At 40.0% G+C, this 16,964-nt stretch overlaps 2 protein-coding genes across 2 annotated transcripts; one reads left to right on the top strand and one right to left on the bottom strand.

Annotated features, from left to right (window-relative positions):
* The first annotated feature begins 3,414 nt into the window (after nt 1–3,414).
* On the top strand, nt 3,415–4,296 carry LOC134844943 (uncharacterized). The gene has a single exon (XM_063861768.1). It carries the CDS (start codon nt 3,415–3,417, stop codon nt 4,294–4,296), a length of 882 nt encoding a protein of 293 aa, XP_063717838.1.
* A 1,743-nt stretch (nt 4,297–6,039) lies between these two features.
* On the bottom strand, nt 6,040–11,756 carry LOC134844942 (uncharacterized). The gene is made up of 3 exons (XM_063861767.1): nt 10,265–11,756; nt 9,287–9,772; nt 6,040–6,092 (listed from the first exon to the last, which is right to left on the bottom strand). The coding sequence occupies exons 1-3, from the start codon at nt 11,754–11,756 to the stop codon at nt 6,040–6,042; spliced, it is 2,031 nt and encodes a 676-aa protein (XP_063717837.1).
* Between the last annotated feature and the right edge of the window lie 5,208 nt (nt 11,757–16,964).

The raw sequence follows: 16,964 nt of genomic DNA, 5'->3' as shown, positions 1-16,964 counted from the left end.
TGCATCCGCTTAACAAAATAATAGTTTTTCTCAACAAGCAAGGAATTTTAAAAAATTTTGAAGCTATTCTATATCGTGTATTGATCGGCAAAAATTTACATTTTTCTAACCAAGCCAATCAATTGATATAATTTTAGAAAGTTTCAAATTAATTTGAACCTTAAATGTTTCGGAAAAAAAAACTTATTTTTCAAAAGCATAAAATTGCGATGAAGCCATTCAAGCGATGAAACTGTGAAAAGCTTTATAATATTGTATACCCTCATTCGATTTGCATCAAGTCATTTTTTCTGATAAAGCCATTCAAGTGAAGCAAGTTTATTTTTCTAAGCTGGGCACTCAGTTTATCTGAGCTGGCCCTTCAAACAAAAAACTTTCATTTCAAGCAATTTTCGATAGCTTGATGAATGGATGGCTGAAAAGATTAGAGGATGGATGGATGGTTAGATGGTTGGATGACCCGTTGATTGCAAGGCTAGATGGTTTGGCGGCTAGATATATGACTGGCTGGATTGCTAGATGGGTGAATGACTGGTTTGTTGAAAAGCTACATGGGTTGATAAGTCAATATATGAGTAGTTAGAGTTCTAGATGGGTGGATCGTTGGATGGATGAATAGATAGCAGAATTTATAGAGGTCTACACTGAAAGATGGAAGACTGGTTGACTGGATGGATGGATTGAACGGAGGACGGACAGATAAAAGGCAGGATGGATTGATGGATTGCTGCATTGATCGAAAGCTAGATGAATGGATCGCTGCTCGGATGGACGAATGGCAAGATGAATGGATGGCTGACTGGATTGATCAATGAACGGCGAGATGTATGGTGACTTGATAAATGTATGAAAGGCTGGTTGGATGGATGCAAGGAAGCAGGAAGCATCGAGAGAGGCTAGACAGGCGAAGGGGAGATGGATGCATGGATAGCAGGATACATGAACGAATTGATGACAAGATGGCAGGTTGAATGGCTGACGGGTTGGAGTGGTGGATTGCTTGACTTGTGACTGAGTTGATGGATGACTGGTTGGATCAATGGCTGGTTCCGCGGATGATTGGTTGGTTGGATGGCTAAATAGAAGGCTGGCTGGATAGATGGCTGGCTAGATGAATGGAGAGAAGGCTGGTTGGATGCACGATTGCTTGGTTGGACGAATGGATAGATAACTGGTTGGATGGCCAGATAGGTGGATGAATGCAAGAAGGGATGGCTAAATGAATGAATCGCATGATGACCGCTAGATGGATGACTGGACAGATGACTGCATGGCTTCCTGAGTACATGGCTAGATTGTTTTTCCGATTAATGAGTGATTGGCTTGATGGCGTGATGCCTGGTTGGATAAATTGATCGCTAGATCGCTTGTAAGATGAGTGGTGTGATGGATGGATGGCTAGATAGCTGGAAAGTTTGATGAATAGATGGCTAGATGCATGAGCCGATCAATGAACAAATGGCCGGATGGTTGCGTGGATCGCTTAATGAATAAAAGGCTTGGTCGATGGGTTTATGGCTTGATGGATGGATTGCTAGTTGGGAGGATAGCTAAAGGTAGGGTTGGCTGGTTGGATGTATGGATGGCTGACTGGATCTGAGACCACTGAAAAAATCTAAACAGTCAAACTTAGAGACCACATCTGCAACTTCTGTGACTGACTTCACATAACACTGCCAAAAAAGAACAAAAACTAATTGAGCTTTTCATGTTTTCATTCTAATTAAAAACGTCAAATATCGACAACTGAAAAAAAACTAAGCAACCATTGTATAAAAGCCAGATCTGCAACTGGTGTGCTTAGCCTGATATTGCATCATCAAAAGTTGGACTTCTTCAATTTTTGAGAACTTTTTCAATAATTGAAATAGTCAACTTTTTAGTTTTGAAAAACCATTAAAAAAAGCCATATCTAGGACCATTAAAACAATGAGCAGTCAGTTTCAAGGGCAAAACTTGCGCCCCTCTGAGAGTATCCTTACAGTGCCAGATAAAGGGCTCAGAAATTCAAATTTTGTCAAGTGTTTTGAATCTAAGATTTTAAACAATTGAAAAAAAAACAAGTCATATCTTGATAACTAAAAGAATTTAATCAAGCAATTATGGAGACAAGATTTGCAACCCTTGAGAGAACTCTGACAAATCCCCACTATAAGCTCGGGATTTTCAACTTTTGCTATGTGTTTGAAATCTAAGATTTGAAAAAATTCAGCAAAAAAACGTAAAAAACGGCATTTCTCGGTAACTAAAAAATAGGGTTTTCTTAATAGGCCAATTTCGCATCCTCTGAGACAATAATGAAGCACCCTACCATAAGATAATTAACTGCAATTTTGCTTAAATAAAAATCACCCGTTGCATCATGTACAGATGGATTAATTTAACCTTTACATTACACTACCTTTCCCTGCCCTCCTCCTCACCTCCCAAGCCGGCGTCATTGCTATAGCCTAACAATTGGGCCTTTCAATATGCCTAGCGTTCTTGAACAGGAAAATCGAAAAAATATACATTATGCATTGTAATATACGATATAGCTTAAACGTGCAAAAATTAAAAAGCTTTATTGATAGATGAATTTCAACCAGTTAAGTTCCAAAAAAGTGGCTTTAAACGTGAATGCATCAGCAAGTTAAAATAGAAAAAAAGTTAGAACAGCAAAAATAATGAGAAGCGCAAACACCTAGTTCAAAAAATTGCATCAAATGTTAGACTTTCAGTCAGAAAGTACGTCTATATGTCACCAAAAATGATTGGTCTTTTTCATAATTTTGTCTTTAACACTCGGTCTATATAACGCTTATTAGCGTGTTGCAAACAGTTGGAAGAGACAGAACTAATTAAAAAGAACAAATGACCTATTTCGGACAACTTTTGCTTGCAAGGGCAAAATTTTCAGACAAAATTGGTCTAAAAATCAAATTTGCATGCAAAAATTGCTCAAAATTCGCATATTGCTGCTTTTATTTAATTTTTCTTCTGTCCGAACTTTTTGCAATTTATTAAAAAGTTGGTGCCGAATTGTTGGCGATATCCTTTTCGGTCAACGAATCTAAACGGCGTTACTTAACCTACATTTGCGCATTTCGACGTCGGAATCAATTTTCTAACTGAATTAACTTTATTAACTGAAAAAGTATATTTAATTTCAATTTTTGGACCGATTAAATTGCTCAAGGTCACCGATATTGCCATCAATAAGACACTACCTTAATAGCTCTTGGTTAATCGAACGCTGTGAAAACCTTAAGTAAGTGTTTATTTAGTTGATTAGGTTTTCAGTGTTAGATTCACCAAGAGCTGTTAAGATAGGGTCAAATTGGTTGCAATATTGGTCACCTTGAGCAATTTAATCATTCCAAAAATTGAAGTTAATTAGTTGTTTTCATATTCGCGTTCTTTAGCTTAGTTTAAATGGACATTCTTGCTATAAAAAAACTCCGACTGCGATTCGAGTGTGGATTCAGTCCACATGAGATAGGCAGAAAAGAAGAACTTCTCGCAACTTTGGAAATTTCCACTTGCGTCAAAGCTGCTGCTCGAAATGACGACTTGGATGAAAGCGTCGATTTAGAGAAACTTACCACAACTGTTATCTCCGATTTCGAAGGCTCGAACTTCAACCTTATCGAAACAGCCGCTAATCGCATGGCATTTTTGTGCTTAACCTTCTCAAGGAGAATAAAATCTGTGAAAGTGTTACTAGAGAAACCAGGAGCTAATAGGTTTGCGCAACAATGGTCAATTACCATTTCAAGATGTCTAGAAGATTATCCAATCCGTCAACTAGCAATTTCGACCGGATCGAATAAAAATGCTAAATTTAATATTCAATCAGCCATTAAAAAAATCGACCAATTTTTTGACTCAATTGAAAAAATTTCCAAATATTATGTGACCAAAAGCATTGGCAAACATGGAGAAATCGACCCGAATAAAGAAGATTTCATCAACGCATGCTGTTTGATCACAACACGAATGGATAAGTTCATGGCTAAAAGTCAGCTCCGAAAAATTGAGGCGACGCTTGGTCGCATTCGAGATCCAAATGATAAATTTGCAGCCTGTGAAATTGATTTAGATATTACGTTTGAGGGAAAAATTGGCAAAGATTTTTCGGAAAACGCATTTCTGGACGTACACGAGGTGAAAAATTTTGCCCATGTTATTGTGCCACTGAGTGACGTCATGCCCGATTTGTACGACTACCAGTTGCGAGATACCATCCTTGGGGCTGCGCAGAAGAAAACGGGCTTGACTAACCCAAGCGACTACTTCGAAACATGTGAAATTTAGCGTTGTGATACTATGGTCCTACCAATCTATAAGACATCTTGAAAAAATCATGTTAAATTTTTTTGAAAGAGCGCGCGTGTGTGTTTAAATAGTTAGAAAATAAATGGAAAAAATTTGAAAATACACCAAAAATTAAGTAGAAGAAAACAATATGATCATATTAACTAACAGAACAGAGACTGTGAACAATATATTGATAATTTGAAAAACAAAATTTTTGAACCATCGTAAGACAGAATCCAAGCACCAGTAAAAGAAGCACAAAATCTAACATAGCCAATAAAAAGTTGGAAAAGTGTCATCTTTGTATTAGATGATTTTCTTTATGAGCCTTCATAGGCATTGGAAATCCTTTACCAAGCAGCAAATAAGAAAAAAATTGGGTCAACCGTTGACCTGGAAACAAAAATGTTTTCAGCGTTTTTTTACCCCATCCAAGCTGAAACATATAAAATCAAAAGTTATGCCCTCGGAACTATGCAATATAAGTTGAAGCAGCTGATATAACATGCTGAAACCATTCAAGAAAAAACGAGAAGAAACATTCAAATTCAAAAACTTTCCATTAAAGTTCAATTGTTGAATCAAAATAAAACCCATGCTTTGGAAAATAGGTCAATAAGAAACCATACCAGATAATATAAATAGCATTTTAAAAGAGTGAAAATTAACCGACGAAAAAGGACAAAAGCCACGAATTCAAAAAATTCAATAATTTTTAAAACTTAACTAGCGCAGGAATCACATCTACGGTGCTTCAACTAGATCGCTGAACGTAAAAGGAGCTTCCGAAAACATGTACCAAAACAGCGATATTTAAGGCAATCTTGAAGATAATTTGGGCTCATCTATCAAAGGGTTTCTTATTTATAAAAATGCCATATCTCGATACCAAAATGATTTGAGCAGATAAAATTAGAAGGCAGATTTGCAACCCTTTATTTTACTCAACAGCATCTCACAGTAGTGTTGAGAATTTCACCTACTAATAGTTGTTTTCAAATCTAAGTTTTTTGAAAAAGTATTTAAAAAATCATGAGAAACGCCATATCTGGGAAAAACGATTTCAACAGTAAAAGTTAGGCCAAATTTGTACCCTGACAGTGCCCACTGAATAACTCTGACAGAACCCCACCGTTAGGGTTGAGAATTTCAAATCGGTTAGTTTTTTAATTCAAACTTTTTAAATTCAAGTTTGACTATTCCGAGGGCCAAAATTTTTTATTTGAAATTTAGGGCGTAGCCGCTCATGGAGGAAAACTTTTCAAGTCTGTTCTATTTATTTAAACCAAAATCTCACATTTGGTAGGTTAGTGAAAAAAAAAATCAACTAAGTATCGTTCAACTATTCACCCCCAAACTTTTTCGTTGGGTGTAGACAAAGGTGTAAAGCAAAAAGGGACCAGGGGAGTATGCACGCACAAAATAATTTAGGCGGCCTTTCTATGGATACCCTTTTTTTGAAAATCGAAAAAAAATTCCAAAGAAAATCTCAAAAAAAATCCAATCCCATACACTTTCATAATACCCGTTTTTATCAAACAGGAACTCTAGGCAAGCATGCCAGCCAAGAAACTTGAATTCAAATCGCAACTAAAAAAAATTACGAAGCGGAAACAAGGTCGACAATATTTAAGCAGACACCAGTTGAGCCGAAAAAAAAACTGATTTTGTAAACAATTTTATTTAAGTTTGCAGTCCCCAGTGAAACTACTCTGTACCTTTGTTTGACACGAGTATTGTTCAAACTTTCATACCTCGCGAGGGTTCAAATGCATTTTGGGCATATCCGTTGTCTTAATACAACATGAGGTTATCAAATCAAACAGAAGCATTTGCAGTTGGCAAAATTCATGACTTAGACAAACTACCTTTCTGAACATCGCCGCAAATCTGAATGGAGCCGCTTCAATGGGACTGGCGAAAGCAGCATATGATTTCGAGTAGAAATCGATCAAAGCGTCGTAAAAAATTGATAGAAAAAAACAGTCCCATACACGTTCATAATACCTGTTTTCATCAAACAGGAATTCTGGGCAAAAAGTTTCAAGCCTCCAGTCAAACTACCCGGTAGTAACTAGTACATACCCAGTAGACAAATTTGAATTTTCATGAAATTGAGCATGTCAGCTGCATAGTGATTAACCAGATTTTGTTAAACTAGTTGTTAACCCAAAAAAATCTACATTCCGATTTGCTAACGCTTGCTAATCACAGGCGTAATAAGCGTTCTGATCTAAGCCTTCTTAAACGTTGTGCTCAATAGAAAAAGTTGCGTCCAAAGCGCATTAAAACTTTCATGTAAAACATAAGATTTAACAGGTGCACAGAAGGATCCTACTACAATGATTTGGGCGCAGTTTTTTTGTAAACCTCCGATTTTTTTAAGAGGGCGAGAGAGAGGTCATAATAACTCAAAAATCACAAAAACATTTCTTGGTGCTTGCCAAAACTGACTAAAAAAACGTCTACGTCTTTATTCTATCCCACCCCTCTAGAAGAATGGTCGAAGACTGATCTTGTCGCATATGCCATAGCAATCAATGAAACGAAAAAAGTAATTATCTCATATTTTGATAGAAAGCTAAAAAAGTGAAATCAACAAAATCAAATATACTTTTCATGCTTGTCATGAATTAATTCCTGTTAAGAACAACATGGCAACTAGGACAATTGAATGTTGAATAAGCATCGCAATAAAGTTTTACGAAAGAGTATGGCCAACAATGTAGCCGAGAACTGCAGATGACTAAAATTTCAGTCATCCTGCGAACAAAATTGTGTACGAGAAAAAAAGACTAGTACCCGGTTGCACGGGTAAACACCTTTTGTTAGGAGCATGCCGAGGGCGTTAGTAGAAGGGCGACTACCTCAATTCTGATTGCCGACATCTCATAAGTAAATAGGGTTTCCTGGGTTGTAACCACCAATGTGTTGAAAAAATAAATGGCCTCAAAACTTTGTTCATACAAATTCGTAGTAAATAGGGAGTCCCATTAAGTTCCCCGTCTGATTGCATATTTGCAACGTTTCCGTTCAATTGGATGCTCTGTGACAGGATTAGCAAAATTACTCTTTTCAATTTAAAGCTTTTAAATATTTAGCTACGAAAATATCTATTAAGGTATTCTGCCTACCAAAAAGCGCAAGTGTTGGGTTGTGTGCCGCACTCTCGTATCCTGTAAGATCTACAAAAACCTGCTTCAAAATCTGTAAATTATCGGCAACTTAACAGATAATATGAAGAGTAAGTAATATATGACAACAATCAGTTTAACATTTTCGGTTAGCATTTTAGCAATACGGTTTCCAACAATCTCAAAAATCTATAAACATTTTGATGGCAAACTGACCTTAATCGGACAAACCAGCAGTTTTCAAGGCCTGTGGTCTAAGCAAATCTAATTTTAGCTTTTTCACTTTCGCGCTATAATGACGTCATTAATTTAAGCGCGAACATCTTCCGCGCCCAAAGGAGCAAAAACGGGTGCGAGTTTTACGGCCGGTCGAGTTAGCTCCCCGGAGCGGGTGGTAACTACGGCGGATCGGGCTATGTTGTCTTTTCCGTAATTAAGGGTTTTTATGCGAGCCAGAGGGTAGTGTCCCCTTGGGTTGCGTTCGTCAACAATCCACACTAAATCCCCTGTTTTTAAAATAACGTCACTATCGGAGTGCCACTTACTGCGTTTATTCAGCGCTGGCACATAATCTCGCAGCCAACGACTCCAAATTGCGTTGGCGTAGCTTTGCGCTCGGATATATTGCTTTCGATGGTCGAAGTGCTCCTGGAAAGAGAGAGAAGGAAAGCTAGTACCATTTCGGCCTAACAAAAAATGATTAGGAGTTAACACCTCGAAACCATCCGGACTTGCACTTACTGATGTTATAGGTCGAGCGTTCAGTGATTGTTCTACAAGACAGAAAGTTGTTTCAAGGACTTCGGGAGTGAGCTTTCTACTTCCTATTATTGCGTAGAATACCCTTTTACAACACCGAACGAGACGTTCCCAAGAACCACCGTGATGCGGGGCTGCCGGGGGGTTAAATTTCCACTTAATACCCTTTTTCGCCAGCTCTGGGGGTGCTTGATCGTTCCACGACTGAATACAATTTAAGAGTTCTTTCTCGGCTCCCACAAAATTGGTGCCGTTATCAGACCAAATGACTGATGGAGTTCCGCGACGGGCAATGAATCTTTCGATTCCCATTACACACGAACTCGTGTCCATGGATGAGACAATCTCAGTATGTACAGCTCTGGTGGTCATACATGTAAAAAGGAAGCACCATCGTTTTTCAGAACTCCTCCTGATTGAGACGTAAAAGGGTCCAAAGTAATCAACACCACAGTTTGTGAAGGGAGGCTGGCGGTAACCAAGCCTTTCAACTGGAAGCTCTGCCATCATAGGTGTGACAGTTTTGGCTTTGCGCTTCCTACATATAAGGCAGTGGACTTCAATGGACGTCAATAAAGAGCGAAGGTTCAAGATTGCGAACTCTAAGTGAATTACAGCTCGCAGGTAGTCTAAGAACTGGTGCTGATAGCGATAATGAATATCACTTACGAACAATTTCACCAAAGAATACCTTCCATCAAGGATTATGGGGTGTTTTGTGTCATATTCAGTTTCAACTAGGCGGCGAATTCGCCCAGTTGAACGAATGAGGAATGCAGGACCCATAAACGGTGCATACTGTGCAATTCGACTAGACTTTTTGACGGTTTTGTTGCAGGACAGGAGTAAATATTCCGCTTCAAAAGATTCCTTTTGGGAAATCAACAAAAGTCGTTGTTTGGCGGTTTCTAATTCAACCGGATCGGTTATTTCCTTGACTTTAGTGCGGTAGTGCCGTTGTTTCGGACTAAGTCTGAGCATGAAGGCAACCACTCGCTGGAGTTTACGAAACGAGCTGAACTTTTGCCATGCAAATAAAATGGGTTGTTTTTGTTTTTGTGCAACGTTTGAAAAATTAGAGGCCTGCTGTAAACCTTCATTAAGGTCACAAGCGGGACCAGCCAGGCGGATTTTCTTAAGTATTTCTATGCTCGGCTTGAAAGGCCACTCGCCACTTTTCAGCAGACTTGGCCCGTTCACCCAGCTGCTTGTTTTTAAGGACTCCGCTGAGATTCCTCTGGTTCCCGTATCAGCAGGGTTGTCTCCACTTAAGACATGAAACCACTGATCTACGGTCGTACTTTCTAGAATCTCTCCAATCCGGTTTGCCACGAACGTGGGTTGCTTACTACCTGAGTTTAACCACTGGAGCACAGTGGTGCTGTCAGTCCACATGAACGTGTTTGACACAGGAATGGTTAGAGCTTTGGGGACATCTTCCTTCAAGCGGGTAGCGAGTAACGCGGCCTGCAGTTCAAGCTTTGGGATGGAAAGCGCTTTCATGGGCGCCACTCTTGCTTTTCCAAAGACGAAGGCAACTTGTGTTTCGAGTGAAGTTTTCACACGGGCGCGAAGAAAAGCTACAGCACAAAAAACTTCTTCTGAGCTGTCACCGAACATGTTTAACTCAACCCAATCGACTGGTGCGGAGAGGTAGCTGCGCTTTATACTCATTTTCCCTAGAGATGGCAAACCAGAGTGCCAGGCAAGAAATTTTGTCTTGATATCAACGGGTAGCTGATCATCCCATTGTTGACCATGAATGCCCCAGATTTCTTTCAATAATCGGGCTCTTACGGTATAGGGCGCTACGAGACCTATGGGGTCGAAAACGGAAGAAACAAAACTTAACACTGTTCGCTGTGTTATCGAATTTTTAAGTTCACGGTTGACACCACGCCTTACGACCAAAGTATCGTCAATATGGTCCCACTTCAGACCAAGAACATGAGAAGAATTATCCCCACAAGTTACAATATTTTTACTTTCCTGTTGCGGCGCGCTTTGGGGCGGGTTTAACTCTTTATTAATTTTAGTTACGTTACTTATGAATTTAGGTAATTTAAAACCACCTAGAGCTAACAGAGTAATCAACTCTTGACTCATTTTAAATGCAACATCAGGGTCCTCAAAGGAGTCAAGGTAGTCGTCCATATAAAATTTCTCTAGAACTGCGGATGCTGCGTCAGGGAACATCGCCTGATTATCCATTGCAGTCCGTTGCAATGCATAATTTGCACACGTTGGCGAATCTCTCGCTCCAAAGATATGTCTGGTGTACTGGTGTACAACCACATCGGCTGTGGGGTCCTCCCGCCACAGAAAACGAAGAGATGGTTGGTCCTCTGGAAGGACGCCGACTTGTAGGAACATCCCTTCAATGTCAGCCGATACGGCAAAATGATGTTGTCGAAAACGGAGGAGAACGAACACAAGGTTTTGCAGTAGGTCGGGTCCTACTAGCAACGATTTGTTCAATGACGTACCGTGGAATTTAGACGCTCCGTTAAGGACACGCCTCACTTTACCAGGTTTGTTTGGGTTCACCACGGGATGGTGAGGAAGATAACACTCGCGTATGCTGCGGTTCGAAAAATTATGGGGAGAAACTTGAATCACGTATCCTTTACTCAAATCATCTTCGATAGTTTTTGAGTATTGATCCCTTAAGTGAGGATCTTTCGCTAAACGTTTTTCCAACGATTTTAACTGAACCAAAGAGGAATAGTAATTATCTGGTAACATGATAGATTCTTCTGCCCAAAGCATACCTACAGCGTATCTTGATCCATCGTGGACGGTGGAGGAATCAAGTATTTTAGCCGCCCTTTTGTCTTCGGCTGAACGAGAATCGACCTGTTTGTAGGCTCCGTATGACTCTATTTCATACCAGCGTTTGATTTGACAAGCTAGTTCGGTATCATCCGTATTGCACTTGAAACAAGTAGAAAGGAAACCAATAGATGTCGGCATTGGGCCGCTCAAGACCCAGCCTATTGGAAGGCGAACCGCGACGGGCGATGTGTTTGGATCGGCCTCACTCTTGAAATACTCCTCAGGCCGAATAGCATGGAAGGAGTCTTGACCAATTATTAAGTCTACATCGGCGTAGCTATACACAATTGGTTTGATTGGAGCAAGGTACGGATACTTGCTCTGTAATGCAGGGATGTTGACGGTATCGGTACCGCCTTTAAGTTCATCCTTGACAAATGCGGTTAATTCGAATATGTATTCGAATCCATCGAAGTTAGAAGATACCTTCATCTGAACTTGTTTCGTTTTAACAACAGTCGTTGTGTTAATACCATTTACTGTGAGATCCAAATATCTTCCTGAGAGATTCAGACAATTGACTAATTTAGCCGATATCCAGGAATGACTAGATGCTGAGTCACACAATGTTAAACAATCAGCACTCTGGAAATCGGTGGAGACTTGGAGCTTGATTATGGGCAGTAACCCTTTCGATGTTATGATTGATGATTGGTCGTTCGAGATTGCGCAGCTTACATCCAACGGAACGGGATTAATGTCTGCATGATTCGAACTTGCGTTTGGCATATTCTTGCTGGATGATTTTCGATCAGCGTTTGTGCTCGCTTTATCCGGCTCTGCATTAGATCTTGGTTGACCAGCGTTGGGTCTTGTATGGCTATCATTTTTGTCCGGATTTCGACTAGGAAAAACACGTTCAGCCCCATGGAGAAGTACATTATGGGTGCTAGTGCAACCTGGTTTGGTGCATTTCTTTGCTCTGGGGCATTGCCGGAATGCGTGGTTCCCTTGTAAGCAGGAGAAGCACAATTTGTTTTCCGCAGAGAATTTCGCACGTTGTGTTGGAGTTTTCTCCTTAAACACAGAACACTTCCACAAGGCATGTTTCCCCTTGCAGAGGATACAAGAAGGATATTCAAACTTTTTCTCAACTGTACTTGTCGAGGCAAAAACTCTCGTTACAGCTTTAGTTTTGGATGGCTCTTCGACTTTGGGCTTTCCAGGCATATTTTTCGTTTGCTCATGAGCTTCTGCTTTATCTTTTAACCAATTGTTGAAGTCAATTAGGTTGGGGCGTGACCAATTACGTTTCACGACAAAAAGTGACCACGATTCTCTCATGTTTGGTGGGATTTTCGAAAGAGCTTGATTTAACAAAGAGACGCTTTTCAAATCTTCTTCATAATCAAGAGAGCTAAAGACAGCCACTAGACTTGAAATGGTCATCGAGAAGCTAATGATGTTCTCAGGGTTGTGCATTCAAAGCTGCGGGAAACTGGACAACTTATCAAGGTGGGCCGTAATTACGTTTTGTGGCTGGCCAAACTTTCTTTCTAGAGTTTTCAGAGCATCTTTATACATTCTTCCACTGTATGCGAACTCTGCTATGGCTGACTTAGCTTTTCCCGTGACTAATGTTTTTAAATAAGTCAACTTCACATCATCGCTTAGGGACGCTGCGTCTACAGTACTGCAAAATTGGCCAAACCATTCGTGCCATTGGAGCGGGTTGCCATCCTACTGGGCCAGCTTCCATTCTGGAAGGGGATCCTTCTTTGAGACTGAAAGAGCTTGGACTAAGTCATTCAGTGTCACGGCTTGCGGTTGGGGAACTGGTTGCAACGACGGCAATGTGTTGCTAGGATCAGCTGCAAAAGGTTGCTGCTGATATATGTAAGTGTTTTCAGCCGATGCGTCGTGATTGGGAAACCCATAGTAAACGGTACCACCACTTGATACGTGGGGGAATTGTTGCAGAGATATTGGCGTTACGGATGAAAAAACACCAACTGATGGGTTTGTGTTACCATCACTTGTTACTTCAGTGATACATTGGGTGACTGCGGGTGTCCACTGTGACATTAGTGGCAAGTTGGGCTGACTAATAACGGCAGACTGTCCGCTAAACGGATTGTTCACTGACGCAGGGTTGCTATACACGTTATGTGATAGCAAGTTTTGATTTCTGCAGATTAAATTTGCAGGTGGTTGTGACACAATGGCATGGGGGATGTATCCAGAGTATTGATTGGAGATGGCGGGCATGTTTCCAACAACTCGGGAATCGTTATTGAAGTTGTTGACGGGGATATGTTGAATGGAAGACGAAGGATGAGGTACAGAGAAGTAATAGCATACCGGAGTATTGGTAGCTGCTGTTCCAGCTGGATTAAAAAATGATGATGTATTGTTTTCGCAAAGTGTAGCGTTATTGGAAATAAGCAACGACTGCGTTTCGTGCTCAGGATTAGTGGATACAGCGTGCTTGATTCCATCGCCATCGCTGAAGGAGACGGTTGGTTGATAGGGATAACATTGTTGATCACAATCAAAAGTCCGATTCGGCAACGATCGCCGAAGTGAGGCTTCCGCTGTGGACACATTTCTGTGTTGATGCGAACCACTTTCTATATTTATACAGTTTTCAAACTTTGAAGAAGACGGAACTACCTTGGGTCCTTTTTGGTTTTCTAATGCATGATCAACCCAATCGTTTACCCTGTCAGAACGACGATCAACCGAAGACGCCAGCTCGAGATGCTGATCTATTTCAGACTCTTTGAGGTATTCAGTTTCAACCATTTTTGCTTCAGCTACTTTAATACGATTTTCTTCGCTTAATCGTTCCATTTCAAGCCGACTTTTTTCGATTCGTAAACGATGTTCTTGCTCTTTACGGTCAATTTCAAATTTAATTTCTTGTTGTTTTCGTTCCATCTCAATCAAATGCTGTTGCTCTTCGATGATGGCTTCCTGTTGTTTCAGTCTTAAGGTTGCTTCATGTTGTTTTTCCAACTCTTCTCGCTTCATCTTCGCTAGGAGCAGCTCTTTGCGGCGCTCACTGGGAGTCAATGATTTCATTGAACTTTGCTTACTCGACCCGGATTTTGCCGATTTTGATGAAACTTTTGATCGACTAGTTTCACTGACGCAAACCTCTGAAGCTTGATTAGATTCCATATGAGCGCGAGCCTTACCAGTTACTTCATCGTTAACTTTAACTATCCTATCCCACCATGCAGCCAACTCCGTTAATAATTTGCTATGGTTATCGGTTTTATTAGCTAATATCACAAGTTCATCATTTTTAGCTAATGCTTTTTCGAGAATACTCTTGCAAGATTCAATTAAGGCGTTTATTTTTGTTTTCCGAATTGGTCCCTCTAAACTCTCAGTTATGCGACTGTGAACTACGGAAAGCTCATTTTCTAGTGATGTTCGACCATTCATCAATCGTCGATATTTTAACTCAATTTGTTCTGTCATTTTGATTACTTTTAAACTTGTTCACTTCTACTCAACCGCTCAACTGCTCAGTTTGAGAGAAAAAAAAAGGGAATAATTAATTTAAGACCTTATATTTAGTATTAATAAATTATATTCTGACTCATTAAACAATATCACACCTTAGAGAAGCAATTTATTTAACTCCTAGAGCTGCTCAGCATTTCTTCTGTTTCGATTAGCTTGCCGCTTGCGTTTTCCTGGCTTAGGAGTATTTTTCTTTGAAATAATATACTTCAAATTCTTGCTATAACGCCTAAGGATCGTAAACGTTTTCAGTTCTAGAGAGGGATCCTGGTGTAGTTCTAAGTACTTTTGCCCTAACTCCGTGAGGTTCTGCTTCCTTCTAGATATCAGGTCTGTTACTATATTAATAACTAATATACCTGACTCTTTCAACTTACTATATATATCTTCCGTGCCTACACGTTTACAGTAAACGATTGCATAAATATTACGTTTATAGTTTAAAAGAACCTTCTTAAGCTGGTTAGGAGTTAGTGCGTTTAAGTTATTACTACGGTGTCGACTAATAGAGTTATTAACAGCGTCGTGCCAAATAACAATGTCAGTTCGGTTTAAGAGATAGTGATCAAGTTGATACTGACAAGTTTTACGGACGTTCACTGCGTTATGGTTGAAACTTAACCCGGGAATGGCTAAGCACGATTGAGATACACGCTTTTGCGAAGCGGGGGAAAGTTTTTTCAAAGCGTGGTGCAGCGAGCTAGCAGCTAGTATGAACATTTAGTGATTTAAATCAACTTAAGAGGGAGGGAATCAAGCAAACCGCGACCTGACCTCCCGCAACACCCTGAGCTAACAAGGTTGTAGCAAAAGGTAAGACGATTTGCTTAATAATACGCTACGGGTCTCGACTACGGCTACTTTTATCCAATTGAACTAGTTCAGTTAGCTGCACCACGTTTCAAGAATAAACACGGCGTTTTTTCAGAATTTTTTTTTTCGAAAATTTCGGATTTTTTCCGAAAATTTTCCAAAAATTTTTTTTTTTTTTCGAATTTTTTTTCCGAAAATTTTTTCCACGTTTTCACCCAACGGTTCAAGTTCCAACAATAACCTGATGCGTTTGCGAAATTTTGAATTTTTTTTTTTTTAAGTCCAAAACTTGGGGCAAAAAACTCGACTCGGTCGTTTAAATTAAATTATTATGAAACTAGGCGCTTTGCAAATTATTATGAAACTAGGCGGTGTTGAGCTTACAAACAAGGTGTTAGGATAACGTAATTAAGGTTTATGAGGCCGGTTTTTTCCTAAACCCACAGAAAATTTTCTGATCAGGTTTTGGTATCGAGAAAAATTGGGGGCTACGATTTTGCCATCAAAAAACCTCGTATCAGAATTTAAAGCATCAGATCAGCAAGTTAGCACAAATGGATAAAGTTTTGGTTTTTTAGTCTTACAAGTTTTGTAGAGGCGTTCACCGGTAGAATCCAAATTCCACAGAAACTTCGGGTGTCGAGAAAAAATGGGTGTCCACAGTCCACACTCCAATATGGATGTCCACAAAAAATGATGTCCACAATCAGGATACCTGAAAAGGCCTCCGTTCGAAAATTCTAAAAACCCAACTTCTACTTTTGACTTCTGTGTCCGGGTCGTTGGCAACCCGAAAAAATACTGACTTCTGTGTCCGGGTCGGTTGAATATCAGGCCTCTCTGGACTATCGTCCGGAATATATAATGTCCGGTTCGATTGGAACTTCAGGCCTCTCTGGAATATCGTCCGGAATATCTAATGTCCGGTTCGGCTGGAGTTTCAGGCCTCTCTGGAATATCGTCCGGAATATCTAACGTCCGGTTCGGTTGGAATTTCAGGCCTCTCTGGAATATCGTCCGGAATATCGTGTCCGGGTCGGCGGACCAAAATGTGCCGCACTCTCGTATCCTGTAAGATCTACAAAAACCTGCTTCAAAATCTGTAAATTATCGGCAACTTAACAGATAATATGAAGAGTAAGTAATATATGACAACAATCAGTTTAACATTTTCGGTTAGCATTTTAGCAATACGGTTTCCAACAATCTCAAAAATCTATAAACATTTTGATGGCAAACTGACCTTAATCGGACAAACCAGTAGTTTTCAAGGCCTGTGGTCTCAGCAAATCTAATTTTAGCTTTTTCACTTTCGCGCTATAATGACGTCATTAATTTAAGCGCGAACAGGTTGAACCTTTCAAAAAATGTCTAAAAACTTAAATTATATCAAAAACTGCATACAGCTTTGAAAATTCTGCCAACTGGGGTTATTCTGGGGTTATTCGCAAAAAAATGAAGCGGCTGACCTACAAAAAGATCAACGAACATTTGAGAAAAACGCCGGCCTTTCAAATACACTCCTGCGCATGCCACTGCAACTTGTATTGGCCACCAGCCCGTCAACACCCGTCCCCACACTATCCAAAGCTAATCCCAACATCTAGACGAAGTGCAAGAGAGTGGTCGGTTACTTTCTACCTTTTTCGT

Source organism: Symsagittifera roscoffensis, chromosome 4 (genome assembly GCF_963678635.1).
Source record: "Symsagittifera roscoffensis chromosome 4, txSymRosc1.1, whole genome shotgun sequence".
NCBI classification, from domain to species: domain Eukaryota; kingdom Metazoa; phylum Xenacoelomorpha; order Acoela; family Convolutidae; genus Symsagittifera; species Symsagittifera roscoffensis.
This window is presented reverse-complemented; position numbering and strand designations above follow the sequence as displayed.

Coding starts and splice junctions, on each gene's coding strand:
- LOC134844942 (XM_063861767.1), bottom strand. CDS start 11,756: ATGCCAAACGCAAGTTCGAATCATGCAGACATTAATCCCGTTCCGTTG. Junction 9,773..10,264: donor GATTACTCTGTTAGCTCTAG/GTGGTTTTAAAT, acceptor TTTGTGCTGTAG/CTTTTCTTCGCGCCCGTGTG. Junction 6,093..9,286: donor CGCTTGTGACCTTAATGAAG/GTTTACAGCAGG, acceptor TGTTGTATTAAG/ACAACGGATATGCCCAAAAT.
- LOC134844943 (XM_063861768.1), top strand. CDS start 3,415: ATGGACATTCTTGCTATAAAAAAACTCCGACTGCGATTCGAGTGTGGA.